This window comes from Venturia canescens, chromosome 1, assembly GCF_019457755.1.
Source record: "Venturia canescens isolate UGA chromosome 1, ASM1945775v1, whole genome shotgun sequence".
NCBI classification, from domain to species: Eukaryota; Metazoa; Arthropoda; class Insecta; order Hymenoptera; family Ichneumonidae; genus Venturia; species Venturia canescens.
Window position 1 is genome coordinate 23,263,722 of NC_057421.1, and position 20,400 is coordinate 23,284,121.

At 39.1% G+C, this 20,400-nt stretch overlaps 2 protein-coding genes across 4 annotated transcripts in view; one reads left to right on the top strand and one right to left on the bottom strand.

Moving 5' to 3' along the window:
• superdeath (Suppressor of ER stress-induced death) overlaps positions 1 to 20,400 on the bottom strand; it is a 34,689-nt gene that overhangs the window by 10,393 nt on the left and 3,896 nt on the right. The gene's annotated exons all lie outside the window — the stretch shown is intronic.
• Positions 8,573 to 19,654, top strand: LOC122419385 (organic cation transporter protein). 3 transcript variants are annotated; one of them, XM_043433892.1, is made up of 4 exons: positions 8,573 to 10,232; positions 11,169 to 11,474; positions 12,911 to 13,163; positions 15,458 to 19,654. In XM_043433892.1, exon 4 carries the CDS (start codon positions 16,528 to 16,530, stop codon positions 18,277 to 18,279), a length of 1,752 nt encoding a protein of 583 aa, XP_043289827.1. In that variant the 5' UTR covers positions 8,573 to 10,232; positions 11,169 to 11,474; positions 12,911 to 13,163; positions 15,458 to 16,527; the 3' UTR covers positions 18,280 to 19,654. The 3 variants fall into 3 exon arrangements, with proteins under 3 accessions (XP_043289827.1, XP_043289829.1, XP_043289828.1); XM_043433894.1 differs by having other exon boundaries at positions 8,573 to 9,942; XM_043433893.1 differs by lacking the exon at positions 8,573 to 10,232 and adding an exon at positions 10,940 to 10,956.

Genomic DNA, 20,400 nt, shown 5'->3' on the forward strand with positions numbered 1-20,400 from the left:
TTACAACAAATAAGTCGTATAAATTTCGTATGGATCGGACTAATAGTTTTTTAGTAATCGTGTCCACCGCAAAGGTATTTTTAAAAATAGACGATTCTGAGATAATCGCGTTCAAAGATTCAAGAATTAGACGACCGCGCGCGATCGGTTGAAATCCCCATAACTTCGAATCTAATGCTGCAATATTTATGACATTTGGTGAAAAAATTTTCGGTTTTTCTGCCCATCACAAGTGTATATAAGGCCTTAAATATACTACGCATATAATATATGAAGCTATATCTCGAAACAAGCCGATGGCAAATTTAACGGTACTCGGTGAGATTACAAGAGTTTTACGCTTGTTATTCAATCCCGCGCGTGTGTTGTCCACATACTCAGTCGAAGAGACGCACGGCAAATAATAATCCTCATTCGCAGTCATCCCGTATCCTCAATCGAGTTCGACTCATACTCTGCAAAAACTTTCACGAAATTTACTTCACATCGCGAGAAAGGGACCCTGTTGATATAATCGATGAATGTGTTGAGCAATCTCGAAGCCAGGTAACGATCACTTGGCCCGTTACGTCGTTGGCTAACTGATCGGCGGACTGACACCGAAACGTTAAACGATTGTGTGTATTAACAGTCTCTTGATTTACTCAAACGTAGACACTTACGCCTGTTACGTCGCTTCCTTAATAATCTTTTGGTTAAACAAATCTTCGGTTTAGAATCATACCGCGTGAAAAAAAGAAACCGAGACTTGTCACCAAGAAGTTTGACTGCGTGCGAAAACATGGAATTTATTATTTCCACGAAAAAGTTGTGAGGTAATTCTTGCTTTTGTTGATTGAGCGATATTGACAAGCGACAAAAAATAAGCTGAATGATTTGAAAGTTTTTTTTTCGTCAAAGGCGGAAATGCTTTGAAACATTGACGAGTATATATTTTGTATGAAAAACAATGAAGAGCTGAAAGTCGAGTTTTTTCGATCGAAAATTGCTTTCTTCGTTCACAAAAGTTAATCGATACGGCGGAAGATATTCTACAATTTTGGACCCACGGGTTGATTCATAGCACCGGAAACCGAATCATACGCAATGGCACTAAATCATAAACGAGCAGGAAAAATTGGTAAAAGGTCTAGTCAATTTAGCAGAAGCAGATTGAGTCAGAAGAGAATACATCATCGATTTGACGAGAATGAGTTTATATTCCTCAGAAAATATATTGGTTCATTGTGGTCGACAATTTGAGTCGCATGTATGAACACATAAATGTGTAAATAGGTGTAGGAATTGAAGACTTGAAATTCCGAGGAATATAGTCACTGGGTGAGTCACTGTGCGTCTCGAACGGATCTTCCGTTTCATTATATTACATTTTTTGCATTGAAACAGAGCTATTCGTTGCACCATGAAAATATCCAACAACACTAAATGCGTTTTCAAGTGCGATTAGATTTAAAGTTAGTATCGATACTGCTCGTATATTCTGCGAAAAAGACATTAACGATTCTGCTAAATATTTTATGAAATATTTTAATGGTTACGTGCGAGTGTAAAAGCAATTTGTTGTTTAAGCATTTTTCTCCAATTCTGACTCATCTCTAAAAATTCAATGAAGCCTGAACGAATGTTCTGGCTGAAGTAGCGAGGGAGCAATGAGAAATATCGTCAAAATAATGTTTCATCGAATGACGTCTTTCAGTTAGGAACTCCTTTTACCATCATCCAGAGTCTTTGTCTTAACCAAGTTCTCAATATTAATAAATCCGCGTTCACTTGATTTTTCGTCCATTCGTCGTGAGCTATCTTTCATTAACTTATCACTCGAAAGCGATAAACAAAAGTGCAATACTGCCATTGTGGTCGTCACGGTTCCATAGGCTTCTTGAAAAATACGTGACATCTCAAAATGACGAATGAGAAAATATTACGCAAGAGAAATAATTTTACGGCTCGATGCCAACGAAGCACACTCTCTCGTGTTTCTTCAGCGTAAATTTCGCTTTAAGCATGTATGTATTCTCGGGTCGTCCTTCGTTCGACACTTGTTTTACTGCTCTATTATTACTCTGACAAAATAAGTAGATAGAAAACATGAGAGAACAACAATTTTTCAGGTCAAGTTCACAAATATTGTTTGTTTTTTGCTAAATTAAAATTCCACTAGTCATTTTATTGAGGTAGATCATGCCCGTAGGATCGTATTTTAAGGGTGTGTAAATTGGGCCGATTTTCACTTCCTAATTAAAGATATGATCACTCTAAATTAATGCCAGAGTTATTATTTCAAAATTGTAAATACATTTTTTCAACTTATTTTTTCGTGAATGAAATTCCAAGCCATTAATTGAGCGGGGATCCATCACTGACTGAACCAGAAATTTCATTCGTCCTCGGCTAAAATACTACAGTTTTTTATGCAAAAAATCGCTTTAGAGAGGACAAAGGGAAAACACAAAAGGAAATGGATGAAGAAAAAAGTATTGGTAAAAAGACAGGAGTGGGCCAAGCCAAGACGAAATGAAATGCTGAAATAAGCTAATGTGATGTTACGAGTGCTCATTTTACCAATATCGTTCAATCTTTAACATAATATATTTTTATTACTAGTAAGACAATCGTCTCGAATTTTTTCCCAGATCTTCATTATATACTTCATTGCTATTGTGTACTTTTTCATAATCTTCGTAAGAAGCGTTCATTCGTTATACGATTTTTTACGCATAGTTCCTATACCCCTGTGTATTTTTCTTCATATTTAAGCACGTTTCTCTCAATAATCAATAAGACGAACCCCTTAAAATTTGACACGCGTGTCAGCCAACTACCCATTTAAACTCTGTGTAAATTTCAAGACTTTCTTAAGAAAATCGTTTCGTGCATGAACTACCTTAAATAAATAAAACAGAGCGCAACGAGCATTCGTTTCTATTAATAAATTTTTGAAACTCTGCACCCGAGTGCATCGATTTCAAACAGTCCAACCCTGCTCCCCAGATCTTCGGATGCATAATTTCAGTCTGCTCTAATTTCGCGCTGGCGCAGTTATGAATCATTTCCGAACGATCTGACACAAAGCTTGTAGACATTTGCTCATGTCGATACGCGAGCGTCATCACCGGCGGGAAATCTCTCCTGTCAGAAATGTACACGCGCTCAATCAGAGCGAGTTTTCCGACGACAGGGCGTGATGTATTATCAGGTAACAGCTGTTTCATGTCAGCCATTTCCAGGCAATTGTAGATTATTATGATGTTTCAACGGGAAGAGTTACCCGCACGGTATTGAAATGCGACCGTTTCCAATCATTACGTTTCGAGTTAAGTCGAATTATGCTTAGGCCACGTTAACGTGGACGAAAAACCTCAATTTTTTACTAGACCACGATTCGAGGTTATTTTCATCTTCGAGTTGCGATCAATAACGACACAAAAAGAGGGAAATCTCATTCGTTTGTGGATGACCATGTAGAGCCTCGAGCGTCACGAATGAACGACGATCGCCAAACGCGAGAACCAAAGTAACAAGAATTCATTTTATCCGCCGGATGGCGTCGTCCAGCATCATGCGAATCCCAGTTATTCGCGTTGGAATTGGCCTCTAACATCGGTCCATTGCTATCTCAAGGTATGCAAACTCCAACACTAATAACCACTTTTCCACTCGAAAGAATTTCAATATTGGCAACAGAATCCGCAGGTACAATCTTCTCCCCCACAAATATCATTTTCTACTAATTATTTACTAACTTTTACCTACGGCTTCGCTTGTGCAGTCATTTCAAAAACTTTGCCAGCAGGAATAAAACAACGAGCATGAATACAGAATAGTGCTCTATTTACGGACGCTTGTATAAAAAATGTTGCGTGCTTTTCCATAAACCACTGAGACATGTAAATTTCGAGGATTGGAAGGAGAGTGATTTTTACTGTAAAAATACAAATATTTCTGTAAATCCCCCATGAGAACTTAATGTTTTTCCATGGTCAAATGTAGCCAATGTCACTCTCCATATTTTCAACTATTTCTATACCAAAAATCAAGTCGTTTGGTTGGTTTGATGAAACGTGAAGAAAGGACAATTTGACAAGTATTCCTGTAAATCTCCCTTGGGAATTTGATTTTTTTCCAGAACCAAAAGTAACCCATGTTACTCTCCATCGTTTCAACTAACTCTATGCCAAAAATCAAATAGATTGGTTGCTTAGCTAGGGCGTGAAGGAAGGACAAACAAACACACTTTCGCATTTATAATATTAGTTAGGAATTTAGAATTAGGATGACTGCTTTGATAGTGGATAAAGAAAAATCAACGTGTAAGATCGTCCACCAACCCAAAAAAGTTGTTTTCATCTCACTTGTTTAATCGCCCACCATCAAAGCTTCCTGAGCGTTTTCCCTATTTCTGAAAAAGCAGGCATTGTCTTGAGCGGAACTACTCGAGGCCATGAGAGTTCATCCGGGCGTGTACGAGTGCAAATAATCGAATTTCTTCGGGTATTTAACATCGAATTTCTGGGCATGGATCGAATGGCTCACAGGCACAATGTATATCGTTCACTCAATGAATATATTTATATATTGATGGGAGGGGCATAAGGGTATACGAACAACTTGAAAATCCGGTGGACCGCGCGTAATTCGAGACCAACGTGGAAGAAGGATACGAGAGATAGCGCCTGTGTGCAATATGTAAAGTGCCAAAGGACCCGGAGCTCCTCTCGTCCTTGTACGAGCTGCTTTTGCACCAGAGAGACGCACCCGGTTAGTTGGCTTGGATTACACACTACTGGTGTCGACTTACAGGAACAGGATATATAGAGCGCCATCTTGCTACGAAATTGTCAGTCCAATGTACATAGGTGCAAAGCACAGATGCATTATTCCGCGAGTAAATGCATACGAAACACGCTCAAATCTCCTGGTGTTGAGTGATCACACGATTTTTCGAGAGTTTCTACTCTAATTGAGTGAATTTTTAATTCTTAAACACTTAAGGTATTCCTTTCACGAACCCGAATATTCTACGAATAAGTGATTTTAAATTACAGTTAAGTAAAAGTAAGTGCGAATAGATTGGCGAAATTTCAGGTCGGGTTATCGAACGATGAGGAGTTAAAACTTCAAAAGTCGTCAAATTTATACGGGAGCTTGTGGAGCAGGTTCCATCGTCACAACATTTCTATTCAATAATTCATGTATTAATTTATTCTAAATTCCTGATACAAACTGTCTCACAGGTTGAAAAAAATGTGAGGAACCCATAGCGACGACAAAAATAAAGGGTTGCCGAATGCTTAAAAAAATATTAACGATAAAAGTTTGGAAAAATGGCAGAAGCGGAAGCTTTTCCTATATAAACGAGAGTTCTCAGAGGTTAGAAATCAGTCCAAACTTCGCCACCAAAAAATACGGTCGTGCGAAAGGAATACCTTAAAATTCATGCGAGAAAATTGTGGAAGAGTTTTGCCAGTTTTCGAGATCAGATCGCGACCGAAAACAATTGAAAGATCGATCCAAAGGGATACGCGTGTCAAACTGTCTCTGAAAAATCGTTCCCCAATCGAAATGACAACAGCATCAGTCGTAAATCCGAGCACTTCCAAGAAGGTTTAGCCCACGCTGAAAGAGTGCTGCTTCCTGTTTCTCCAGACGTACGATATCCTCGATGCATCCTTCCTCTCGTATCGCTTTCCAGTGCAACAGAATACCTGCTTCCGGGCGGATATTATTACAATGGAATCGATGCCTTGAACTTTTTCAATTTGGAGATTTCATGTTAGTTTTGAGGAACATCGATACAGCATTGTCAAAACGAGCTACAAATTATGATCAAGAATCTGATATGAAAATGAATCACTTGACTCGAATAAATCTGATTACGATAATTGAAATTTCTCTAAAATTACGACAAGAATTGTTCACGTTTAAGGAGTTTCGGTACAGACGATACAATGTTGCCATGCTAATCCATGCTAAAAAAATTAAAAAATTCAAAAAGTTCAGAATTTTATAAAATTTGGTGTACATATTCTTTAGTGCCAAATTTGACGACACAATTTTTTTAAGATTTTTCTTCTACACAGTTATCGAGTAATTGATCACTAAAGTTTACGTGTATAAGCATAGCGTTTCCATATATATAGGTATACATTCCGGGCATGAGAAATCTGCTTTAATGCGTAATTACTCGATAACTAAGTAGAAGAAAATTTTGAAAAAATTTGAGTTTTCGCACTTGATGTTGAAGAACATTATCACCAAATTTGATCAATTTCTTAATATTTTGACTTCTGTACCGAAACTCCTTAAATATAATACTGTACTTGAAACTTCCTACCAAATTTTGTCCATATTGGTTACAAGCATTTATAAGGTTGTATCACGAACTCGAGAAAACTAAATATTCCATGTTTATAAACCACCTTCTGGGCATGTGTTTTTTCAGTAATGGTAACTACAACGTTCCACGTTCAGTTGCTCTGCTGACTAGAATCATTATCCACTTGGCCTATGCAGCGGCAGTCGACGCTCTACTAGCGCAGTGTCAACTTTTACGTCTAGTGGTATGCACTGCGATCGTAAAGTAAATCAGATAATCGGATAACGAGATTGTCATCTGGGGAGGAGTAGAGAAAACGAGTTCGAGTATATCTTAGGTGCAGTTGGCGACAGAATTTTCCGCTCCTTGCCTCTTTGGCTGGCTCGATGTGCTTCACAATTCGCGATAACTCGCGATAACTCGATCTTGGAGAGATGTTCATTCGCATTTCTCAGGTAGAAGTTCATCCCTGCTCACGTCATTATTCCTTGCCTTCGATGACATTGCTTTATGCCTCTCAATGCAGCGTCAAAACGACCCGAAGCTGAAGGATCGATCGTCTTTTTTCCGATATAAATCTCGTCGAGTGATGCTCCGAGCCATTCAGAATCTCGTCACCATTTTCCTGACACGGATAAGACTCGCCTTCCTGGCCTCGATACCTCATCCCTGGCCTCCTCTTCATCTTCGTCATTGCTCTTTTCTCAGTGATGCCAACACAAATAGAAAGTTCAATAGCGAACATCTCTGGTTTAGCTCCATTACATGCAGATTTAATGGCTGCTGTTATATTGATATATGTGCACTGTCTATGGGAGATTCGTGTCACTGTTTTGGTTCAAGTCAACTTGAAAATCAAACAATGGTTAGCGTCGATCAAGTATCAGAAATGCCACTAAATTTCGTGACTTTTTTCACAACGCTTGTTTCCCATATTTTGCTTGCTCAAGCTTTCGTTTTCCAAAAAAAATACTTTCACAAATATTTTTCAGTCTTTACCCAATTTTTGCAAGAAGCTAATTATTTTTCAACGAAAAAACGTATTTTTTCGTTAAAGAATGAAATCAACCTCAGCTTTGGATGTACATTTATGAGGGGAGATCGACCAATCTCGAGTATCGATACGATGCTCGTTTGTCTTGCCCGCTCGAAAATTTCCTTTTTAATTCCGAGTGTCAAATCACTGCAACGTCGTTACGCATCTGTTGTGGATAAACTGATAGATGTGAGTAGAAAATGCAGGGACAAGTTCGCAATGAATATTCCATGCTTGAGAACACGTGCTGATTTCTACACTGGGAAGAGAAAACTCTCGGTCATTATCGTGCGCTCAGGGCACTTATTGAGACTCTCTTGATCAACGACACTCTACATTCCTGCGGAGAATATTATCGACGAGACAAAAATGCATTTTTTCCCGGATGCACGCTCTACTATTCAGACGTGATTGTTGAAACAAATTTCAATTTTGTTCTCATCACTTTTTCACGAGTGTCGATACTATTTTTTTGCTTGCGAAAAATACGAATGATGAAGCGTGGGCAAGAGTTATTTCCCATTAAAATCGAAACTGTAAATTAAAGTTGACGAATAATAATGTTGACGTAATATTCGCTAAGCAGCTCTGAGTCTGAAGTGAAAATCGTTGAGAAAAAAGAAGAAAACTTTCTGAGAACCCTTCAATTCAAGTTAAGTGAGCAAAATACTTTCTATAATAATTGTCTGAGCTTACGTTTTTAGATTCGATGATCGAATTTTCGTTCCTAAGAAACAATTTGAAAAAACGTTCACCGAATAAAAAAAAATTAAAAAAAAAAAAACAATAAAAATATCGAGATTTGACTTCATAAATTTCGGAATATTCGACATATTCATTTGAAAAGATAAAACTCACGCGCAGTTACGTTGGAAAAAATCTGTTTGGTGGCGCGTTCAATGAATCTTTAAAAAGTACAAAAAACCGGTTCCCGAGATAACGAGGTTTCTGAAATTCCGCAAAAGCCATTAGTCTTCAGTATCGTAGAAATTTTCATCCGCTTTTTTATACTGCGAGCTCAACAAGAATGTGATACAAGGGCACGACTCTCTATCACGAATGAAAGAAGGAAAAGCGAAAAATAAAGCTTCGCCTAGCAAATTACCACGCGATAGCCAGAGGCTCTAGGACGCTTCGACGAAATCCACTTACGCATATTGGATCATTCGAGGGGATAGATAGAGTTTGTACGAGTAAAAAGACTGGCAGAACAAGTGCACGAGCGTCGATCTACGTTCGGTCATATTCGGAGGGTAAAAATTGTAATATACGTCATAAAGTGGCATTGAGATTCACGCGTGCACAACAATCTCATCCAGAATTCAATATGTCCATGCGATACGAACAGCCGCGTGTGTGCAGCAAACTTCGCGAGGGCAGGGTTTGTTAGCATTTCGGTGTAGTAGCTCGGATATACGCATCAATAAAGTATACGACCGGAATTTATTGCACAGTACTACCTGAAATTCAATTATTCCAGGCAAGCAGATCGAGAGTGGCTAAAATTTCCGGTGTAAATAAAAGTGATTTTCCACCCGTATGATGATATATTTTTCGAAAAACGTTTACAACAATATCGAACGATTTTCTAATGAATCTCAACGCTTCTCTCGAAATCTCCAGTCCAAAGTTATCGAGTCTGTTGATCGTGGTATTTATGCCTACGAAATAGTGTCCCGCAATTAAGCCAGTTTATCTAACGAGCGTGAGAGAAATAGCTCAAAAGCCAGTTTCCTTGTTTCCCAAGAGACGTTTTGATGGATCGAAAAAAAGAAAAGCTTCGCCTCGCTCTGCAGTGACAGGAGAAAGACGCTTATCTTTTGTTTTTCGCAAACGTTTTGCTGCGTCGAAGAAAAGCGTGCAAGAGGATTTTGCCCACAACGCGGCTCGAGTTAATAATACTTTGCGTCCGTTGAAAAATAAAATGAAGCGAAGTGACCTCGATTTTTTTCATTCCTGCGGCGAAGAATGAACGCTGTGCACCCAGATGTCTGAAATTTCGTGAGGTTAAACACGTGTTTCTCCAATTATTCGTCGGTCCATTTCTCTCGGTGTTTATGAATCGGATTTATCGTGAACAGTATCTCAGTGAATGGATGCACAAGTGACGGAGGGAGGGGCAGCCAAGATGAAAAAACGAAAGGATTTAACGTCTCGTGTCGCAACATCAATTAACGCTTCCGCAGTTTATTGTTACTCGAAAAAGTTCCTGGCAAAATGAGACTTTTTCAAAAAGCCTGACACGAATGAAGAAGTGTTGGAAAATTGCTCGAAAAATGTGTCTCCACAGCAAATGTTTCACCCAAATTGACTACCACTGAGACAGTAGAAGTTGTGCAACATTATACCGAAGAGCAAAAAACATATTCACTGTTTTCTCAATGACAATCAACATTCGACACTTTTATCGACGACTGTTTTTATTCAATGTGCAGCAAAAAAAATGCCCGCATGGCTCGACCCTCGCGGTTTGTCATTACTTATGATTCATCGATATTTTAATAAGTCTCATCCGCTCGGAGTCAGCGTGTATTTATCACCGTGTATTTCACCGCGACCCTATACTCGCCGCATCGTATAATTACCATTGGTAATATGCGCACGTTTCGAGTAAATCTCATAATAGTTTACTCGTACATTCGCACGCATTTATAGCGTTCTCTACAGTTCCGGTGAATATACGAAAAGTGTAATAAATCCGTATTCAGTGGCAGACTCGATTCAAGGCTCTGCTGTCGATATTCATTCGGTGATCAAGCAGCGTTCCCAAATCGATTGGAACATTTATTTGGTTTCAGTCATTTAGTTGCGCGTTTCGAAGCCACTCGAGCTGCAGACACACTCGTATGACACACGGAGAAAACGGATTCGTTTTGAATAGTAAGAAATATATTATTTTTCAAGAATTTTCAAAGTATTTAGCCACCGATTACAAACAGCATAGTATTTTTTGAATTTTCCTATTTTTCGTCCCTTTAATTCTAAACGGCTTTACGTAAATAGCAAAAAGTGATGCACGTGAGAAATATATTTCGTTGTTTTCGAGTGTTATTCATCATGTCAGACTAGCACTTACTGATAAATCGAAATGTGTTGTGAATCACAAATTTTGACTGCCAGCATAGTCAATTCTATGATAAATACATGAATATACATCGAATACGTGTGACATTTTACCACAGTTTTTTTCAGAGTTGCTCGAGCATATTTTACAATATAAATATTTGAAGTGACTGAAAATATTTTACTATGCTTATAGAGAAAAAGACTCTTGAGTCTTTTGAATAAAAAGTATTGGTTTTTTTTTATTATGGTGGATAGAAAAATTCTTATTACTGCTCTTCGAATTAATGCTGCAATCCAGTACGTATATACTGTCCCCGAAATACTGTATTTCTAGTACTTTCCTGTAGAATTTTCGTCCTCGTTTTCTCCGTGCACGAGAATAATTTGATAAGAAAATAAAATTCTTTTAAGAGAGAAAAAATGGTCTGAGAGTCAAATTTTTTGGTTATCCAAATATTGCTGCTCGTTCCTGACGAATACTCGAATTTGACATAAGGCACGACCGAGCTAAAAAATTGAAGGAAGTTTAAACTAGAAGGTGAATCAATATTTTCCGTGGAGGCCTTCCAATATTTTGGAAGGCCTGGTAGGCTCTATTTTCACGTGACTGTGTTGACTTATCATCGATGAAATGGAGAAATTTCTTAGGTTTATAGCACTGTGAGATTAGATCGTTGCAAGTCGGATCGTCGAGAGTACGATCACGACGAATTTTCGTAACTGTGTGATCTCACCGAAATATCGTTATAGAAAAAATATGGAAGACGACACTACAGAAATCATTAAGACCAAGGACACTGAATAGGCGGTTATCATCATCGACATTGAGACCTGTTTGTTCGACCACGTGATCCGCATAGTCTTGGATTAATTAATCGAGAAACGTACGAAATTACAAGACGCCGAGGAGCAAGAGGAAAGCAATGAGCAACATCTTTGAGGTCATGCCAACCGCACGTGCGGAATATCGTCTCGTTTCGCTTGCGGTTGCTTTGGAACCACTGGCGGATGCACCGACATTTAGCCAATCCTCGAGCAAGATCATGTTCCACAGACGTAAGACGTTGATGCCTTCTCACTACCACGTAATACGCATTTTCGAGCTTCGAATCATTTTATTTTTCAACATCTTGCATTACCTTAAGCTTTCACAACTCCAAACTTTTTTTTCGTTTTCGCTACATCAATTATTGCTTTTATTATTGTGATCTCGATTTTGCAACTGGGACGGTTCTTATTATGTTTTTACGCAATATTCATTTTTATTACGTTACATCCCTCCGCGAATTGGGTCTCGAATTTTTATGGTCAAAGCGAAATAAATGTTCGTTTATAATTATTTTATTGAGGCACGAAATATTTATTAATAATTGACTAATTCTCAATCGAATTCACCACTTACTGGCGATCATTACCTTTCATTGAGTTTACAATTTAAAAAAAAAATATTCACTCGCGTCTGCATATAGAAATGCAATTCATTGATCGACCTAATTTGAAACATAGCTCCAGAATGAAATTCCTTAAGGGGGGGGCCTGCTTTAAAAAGTCGAAAAAATCGATTGTTTTTGGGAATGTTTTTAAGATAGACGGAAATAACTCACTATAGCGAACTTTTCGGTATTGTTTCAAGGATATTTTAAGAGTACAAAACACTTTTTTAATGTGATAAATACTAATTTGTAAATGGTTTATGCGCAAAGTCTGATTGTCGAAGTTTCTCAACTGTGTAAAATATGGAGATCGTAATTATTGTCTGCAACAAAAATTCCAAAATTTTTTTCCATTTTCATGTATTTTTCTTCCATATAAATCTATAAAAACCCGAGAGAATTGCGAAATTCTATATTTACAGCACATTGAATTCTTTGTTAGAAGCGTTTTTTTTTAAACTCGCTAAAAATATAGAATTTCGCAATTTTTCGGGTTTTCATAGGTTTATATGGAAGCAAAATATATGAGAATGGGAAAAGAAAATTGGAATTTTTGTTGCAGACTATAAATACGTTCTCCACATTGTACACAGCTGAGAAACTTCGACAATCAGACTTGGCGCATAAAACATGTACAAATTAGTATTTCTCACATTAAAAAAATGTTTTATACTTTTGAAATATCCTTGAAACTGTACCGAAAAGTTTGCTATCGGAAGTTATTTCCGTCTATCCTAAAAACACTTTCGAAAAAAATTGATTTTGTTGATTTTTTAAAGCAGGACTCCCCCTTAAAAATGAATATTGATTAAACGACCTCGTCACAGCTCTTTTACTTGGCAGAGGAAAAATTCTCTTTTTCTGTCGTATCCAACGAACGTATTTTTGCATGTCAATATCGGAAATGTTCTTCACCGCACACCACAATACATGGGACTTTGGGATAATTGAAAATTTTTGGAATAGATTAAACGAGTCTTTTGAACACGATCGAATTGAAATTTTCTCGATTTCTCTTGATAATGTTTAAAAATATTTCATGAATTTGGGTATTTATAGCAGTGAGAACGAAAGAGGAAACGGATGTCGAGACTGCAACGACCCGACGTCGATGACACTCGAATGATTGATTCGATGTAGATATTTACACCGCGGTCGTCTCCACCCTCGGTTGCACTTTTTATCCTACATATCCACCTCTCTGCCACGCACATGTAGTGGCTAAACAGGAATCGCGGAGGCTCGCCACACTCAACATCGCATTCGATCGACTTGTTGAGCAGTTTGGCATCGCGCTTCCGCGGAGAATAATGTAAGTCAGTATATGAGAAACGAATCTTTTGAGAATCGAGCAACATCATCGGCCAGTGAACATTTATTGAATTTCATTTTTCCAAGGACTTTTCCTTTTTTTCTCTTTTATTATTTTGGACAAAAAATTGTCGAATTATGAGTCAATTCAAAAAATATATTACTTTTTCTCGTCTGGTAGCGAAATTTCAGAAAAAATATTAATTTCTGGAAAAATCATTTTGTTTCTAACTTAAGGAATTTGTGGAAAATTTGTGTTTGAAAAGAAATCGTTAATTTATGTGTTTCGATGTGATTCCATGACATTTGGAGCGTCCATGCATTGCTTCGAATCGAAAACATATTGATCACCAGAACACTCTTCTCTTACAATTCAGCAATTTATTGAATTATACGACGGCTAATAAATGAGAGGCAACTTTTTAATCCGATTGGGTGAAGTTGACATAAAATTTTCAATAAATCGCTAGTGCTTAAAGCCGTTCAAGATATAGCACGGTCGCGAAAACGTTCCATTGGTAAGGGTCATTGGCCTGGGTACACTAAAGCGAATGAAATAATTTGCAACTTTCTCTTCTCGATTGATTTCAAGTTATATCAATAATGAATTCCATTTTTTATCACAAATGATAAGAAATGTTGGAAATAATATTGAAATAAATATGGTGAAAATATAAATACCGCTCTATGTTGAAACGGTTTAAGGCAGGTGGGGTCAAATTTCAATGTTCAGTTTATTTTATAAATACGTGCTGGCATAAATCGTGAATTTGCAGGTATTACGTAGTGAACGCGTACAATCCTTGAAATCAATATTTCAATACGTTCAGAACCCGAAGACTGTATTTGCACGTTTGACTTTTAGCCCTTTTCGACTCGATACCGAGCAGGATATGTTTTGTATAAATATTGATACGTAATATATATGCACATTTGTTGATAAAGTCCCCCCGGCGAAGCACCGACTTTAATATATTGCCTCGGTAACTCCCTCGAAGCAATAGGGAGAACGAAAAAGTTCGGTCATGCAATGACGAAGATTTATGCAGGATTTGGTAGATAAAAATGAATATTTTTTACCCATAAAATTCAACCATTTTTCACGTTTACATTCCAACGTATCTACTCCAGAAATATTTTATATTGCTGCTTTAAATAAGATCGTTACTTTAGGAATTGAAATATTTCGAGACCAGCGGTGATAAGGAGAGATGATATTATATGTGCTTATCGAACTTGGCACACATCGAATGAAACTCACGCGGCTAGAAATGTACACTCGATAATAAAAAAACAGCTCGAAAAGGTGGCGTCGAGACTTTTATCTTGTAACGAATAAATTCTAACGCGATCCCACGATAGCAAGAAATAACGTTTACGATTTCGTTCCGCATCTTATTTCATGTTATTAATGAGGATTGATAAAGATTGTGAACCCAATATAACGATGCGAATGAACCAATGGAATCGGGAGTATCGATTACTCAGTTTTTCCTCTTTAGATCCATTTTTTTTAACAACTATTTTAAAAAAAATCAAAGAATATTTTTTTTAACTCTATAAAGTGAAAATAATCAACGATTTCCCACTGCAATTACGTTTCATTTTATCATCACATTCTCTAATGAAGTTTACTATCTACGCAAATACTTTCAAGCGAGTTTTCAATTAATTTACAGAGAGAGAGAGAGAGAGATTTTTTCTCAGCATTTCGCAAGCCAACTTCGGAGATGCTGTACAATAGTGTGAATGATTACAAATCAGAAAATAAATAGAAAAAGAACTCCTCTATGGCAACGTTTCCAATGTCATCGTCTGCTTCGTCACTGATTACCTGTGCGATTAAGAAATTTGCAATCGACCGCCATAAATTTGACTTCCAAACGAGTTATGGCGCCGTCTAATCAGAGTTACATACATTATTACTACAAGCCGTTAGAAGTCGGTGTAGATGACTGAAGCTTCGGGATTTCTGAACGTTCAGCAACTCATTGGATCATTCTTCTGAGATCTTTTATGATTTATGACTCTGATAACCATAATTTCCAATAATTCATGGCAGTGAGAGAAAAATTTGCGCTCCAATTATTCTGATCGAGTGGGAAGCACGTTTGGATGACACTTCGACGAAAAATTCGTGAAATCGTATAACCGTATAATTTTTTGGGTAGCATACTTAAAAATAAACACACGCTAAGTGAGAATGTTTTTGTTCAGAGAAAGTCTGATAGATGCACTGTGGCGATCAATCCATCGAATCGCTCAAAAGTTTTTTGTACCGTTTTTTCGTTACAGGAAAGCGAGTCCGTCGACGGGTTCGACTGTCATTCGTCAAGCCGACGTGTGAAGTTCCCGCCTCGACGTCGTTTATCTTTCACATTCGTAATTCCATGCGTTTCGGAGCAACGGTCTAGATAGCTTTGAGGATTCTCCGATCTCTCGCTTTCACTCGATCTCTCTATTTTTCTGTGTCGTAGGCCCAAGATCTGGGTGAGGGACCGAAGATTTTGTCGACGCGACGTTTCGTAGAAGAGCAGCGTGGTTGGTCGAGCAGTTGAGAGAGAAAACACTGGCTGTGACGGAAATGAGAGAGGAAGAAAAACGAGCAGCTAAGTAAAGAAACTGCGAAAGAAGAAAAAAAGGAGGAGAAGCGTGCACACAAAAAGCAGCGCAGAGGACACCCGAGTCGAAACGAATGAGAAAACGCGTGGGAGAAGAATTCCCGGCGCACAGTGCCACACCGATAAACAAGTGGGTTGGCCGAGTGGAAATAATAAAAACAAAGTCGTTTGGGAAAAAGATAAATAAAGAAAAACAAGTGAGCGACGAATGAGCCGCGGGAACCATTAGTGTCGCATTTGTCGGTGAACCTTCGTCGTGTTCGTTGCCCAGTTTATCGCTCCTCGTACAGCCAAGGTTACTAACCCAATTTACCCCGGTTCACTGCCATTCGCGGCATAGACTCCCAGTGGTGTGTGAGTTTCTCTATCCATCTCCGTTTTCCTCTTTACCACAGTGTGGTTTAAGAACAAACCAGTAACAAGCTCTCCCCTCCCATCGGAGTCAGTGAATTGAATGTTCTTGCCTGGCAATCAGCGACTTCACACAAGGTTTACAAGCAACGAATATAATTATACAGTGCAAGAGACAGTGAAGGCCCACGAGGCTCTCGCAGTTCATTCGATTAGCTATCGATGAACTGAGCCAACGCGCGCGTTCGGCTGGAAACCTCCGCGCGTACTCTGCCACATTGTGATCACTGGGAGCTCGGTTATCTCATCTGGAAAAGGCGCGGTTAAGTTCCCCATTGTTTGTGAAAGTGTGAGACTCGAGTGGTGCTGTACACAGTCGAAAAAAGTATCGCCATGGCGACTGTCGATACGGATTTGGAAGAGATGATGTCCCATCTGGGTGAGTTCGGGCGTTATCAAGCATGGCAATACTCGCTCCACGTGATAGCCGGGCTAACCGCAGGCCTGCACATGTTGACTCTTCTGACGGTCGCGGCAGTGCCGCAGCACAAATGTGTCGTGCCTGGTCTACGCGGTGCTCTGACCACGGACAATTTAAAATGGCAAGATGTACCGTTGCCCCACGAGAGATTGTCCCTCCAGGAGAACGCTTCCTGGTCGCAGATGGACATTCCAATTAGTGTGGATACCTGTCACTACCTTGATCCGGAGGATAACGTTACGAAAAATTGTCAAGAGTGGGTTTATGACACGACTTACTATAAATCGTCGCGTGGCATGGAATGGAATTTCGTTTGTTCCCAAAGATGGATGGGTGCAGTGGCTCAATCGTCGTACATGTTCGGGGTTTTCGCAGGGGCTGTGACCCTCGGCACGATGGCAGATAAGTATGGACGGAAAATCATCTTCTGTCTTTCCGGCACTGCTCAACTCGTTCTCGGTGTCCTGGTCGCTTTCGTTCCCGAGTACTACAGCTTCCTCGTCGTCAGATTCTTCTACGGTGTATTTGGATCAGCCGGTGCTTACATAACCGGCTTCGTCCTTACGATGGAACTCGTTGGCGCCTCCAAGAGAACGGTTTGCGGAATGATGTTCCAGCTCGCGTTCGCATGCGGGTTTTTGGTCGTCGCTGCATGGGGCGCGCTTATCAGTGATCGCATGTGGCTACAAATCGTTTACGGACTCCACGGCGCTCTGCTCGTCGGTCATTGGTGGCTCATGGACGAATCACCCCGGTGGCTCTGGGCTCAAGGCCGAGCTGTCGAAGCCGTTGAGATAGTCGAGAGAGCTCTGAAGATGAACCGGAACACCGTTGAATTGGACAAGGCTAAGTACGTCTCCCGCAACAAGGCGCGCCACGCCTCTCGCGACCAAACTGTCTCTTACGGAGCGGGTGATCTCTTCAAGACTCCTAATCTCCGAAAGAAATCTTTGAACGTTTGTCTCAATTGGTTCGCAAATTCCATCGTTTATTACGGACTCTCATTGAGCAGCGGAAGTCTCATTGACGGCAATCCTTATCTCGTGCTCTTCCTTACGGGGCTCGTGGAAATTCCAAGCTACGTTTTGGCCAGCTTGACCATGGATCGGGTCGGACGCCGTTGTTTGGTCAGCACTTTCATGTTGATCGGTGGCGTTTGCTGCATCACTGCCACTTCCATACCTCGTGATTTGAGCGGCGCCGTAATCGTAATCGTTCTCTTCGGTAAATCATGCATCGCCATATCTTTTGCGGTTATTTATAATTACACGGCAGAATTGTTCCCGACGGTACTGAGAAACACGGCTCTCGGCATTGGCTCGATGTGCGCTCGTCTCAGCGGCGCCCTGACACCTCTCATAATGTTACTCGACTCCTTAAACCCACGAATTCCAGCTACCACTTTTGGCTTCATTGCCGTTGTCTCGGGCTTCCTGTCCCTTTATCTTCCGGAAACAGCTGGCCATCCGATGCCCGAAACTCTTGAAGACGGCGAGAAGTTTGGACAGGGTGACACCTGCTTCACTACGTGCCTCGGCGGTGCACGAAAACAACGAAGAACCTATGACATCGCTCTCAAACAAGTCGACGGTGGTCTCATGAATGACGCGGATAACAAAAATAACGGTGTTCCAATGGTAGATAAAAACTCGGAGAATGCTTGAAAAGAAACTCGAAAAATTTGATTGTCGAATGACCATTAACGTTCCTATACGATCATTCGTCCACGAAATTTTATATTTTTATGGACTAACACTTTTACGTGTTTTGTCACACTCTTTGAGCAAAGAGTTCATCCACTGTTCAGCAGATTTTTGCTTTCTTCTGCCACATTATTTTTTTTTTTTACCATTAATTAAACATCAACAAATTTTCCTTTTTCATTTGATTCTGAATCTTTGAGCTTCGAACGTGTAGCTTTTCACGCCAACGAAACAAGTGCCTTTTAAAAAACTGTGATCAAAGTTCGCATAGTTTCTATGTAATCAGTACGAAGGGAGCAATGGTCGATAAAGACTCCACTTTATTACTATGCAAAGATTACTCATCGTTGGAGGATACAAAAGCGTACGATGTGATTAGTTATTCGTGGCAAACGCGAGCAACAAAAAGTATAAGTGAGATAGGCCAAATGATGCAATCCAATACTCTTCAATTGAAGTTTGAATATTCTCCTGAAAGTATTTTTAATAAAAAGGGAAGCATTGGTTGAAAACGTACTCGCAAATAGTTGTGACACTTTAAGAAGCATTAGATAATTGTATATATGGAAATGATTTTTTTTTCGGAGGCACGAAACTGAGATTATTTTTTTTGTTTCATAGATTGATTACAACTTGGCATACGTCGGTTGAAATTGAATTGTAGAATAATGTTCAATATGAAAATTGTAAAAATATTGTTACCTGGACCAAAATGAATATTATTTTGAAGTGACATTTTCGTAAACTAAAATTATTTTGACGAGCCATTTTTCACCGTTGCAATCTGGTTTCATTACTCGGTCAATGTACAGTCAGCCAAGTAACGTAATTATACAATTAATTAATTAAAAATTGTTCCACGTTAATTTTGCTTAATGCTTTTAAAGAATGTTTTCATCTTGCCACCACACATAAACACTAATTTCGGGATTTCAATCGCGTTCAGATCCCGGACCGAAGAAAATGTCTAATTCGAAAATGATATTCAGGAACAACACCCCGTGATTTTTATGTGAAAACGTATAAATACTTTTATACTATCGTTGAGGTCGTTCCTCACTTTAATCAGCTATATTTTTATCCTTGGTAACCTTCGTGATGGTAAAAAATGTAATACCTGCGTATATTCGCGGACCGTAAAAAACGTATTTGGTTCCATTTAATCCAACGAGAGTTGTCGTTTGGCAAGAGGAGCAACAACTTTTGAGAATTTTGAGACATTGCCCGAGGGCATGAAATGGGTTAGATATAAATTTACACAAATTTGTGTTAAAAATGAAGTTATTGTTGAGCATTTGAACAATCTCTATGGATAATAAATTTGTATAAATATTAATACTAGTTATTGAAAACTCCCCCCCCCCCCTTTTACTCTTCTATCAAACTCCACTATTCTACGTGACATGAAAATATATTCGTTCTGTAAACCAATCAATCATGCCCGAAGGTAACGAGATATGACACTGGCACATCCAAAAAAATTCATAAATTCAAAGTTTTCTATAAAAACTCTACAAACTCTTGTGTTACTCTCTCGAACCCTTTTTTTCATGGTACAAGCGAGCTTGGTACCGGCGAATTTATAGAGGAACAGAGAGACGAGAAAAACAGAAGAACACGATTGTAAATTAACGGTTTTTTTGTCAACAACTTTTCATTTTAATGTAGTGGCTCAAGACCCGCATTGTTTTAACGTCACTTTTAATTACGCGGCCAGAGAAACAGAAAGAGGAATGTTCCACGTATCAGGTTCGCCGGACTACGCTGTAGCGTGTAGAAAATATTCATCGTCCTTGTAACCCTCCACTGGCAACAAACTCGGGTTTGTTATTAAAAATTGCATCCGCGGGAGAAGCCCTTCACAATAGATTTACACATTTTTTTTCTGTTTTCCTGGACGCGAAATCAGAGTTGTGTGTTTCTGCAAACAGTACGAAAGAGATGTGGAAACATTTCAATGTTTTGCAGCTGTGACCTGCTGAAAAGACGTAACTACCTTGACAGGTCAACATAATCCTTTTATTAAGCAACGAAATTCATTGCTCCTGCACAAACGCTGTTATGAATGGTCGTCTCATGATC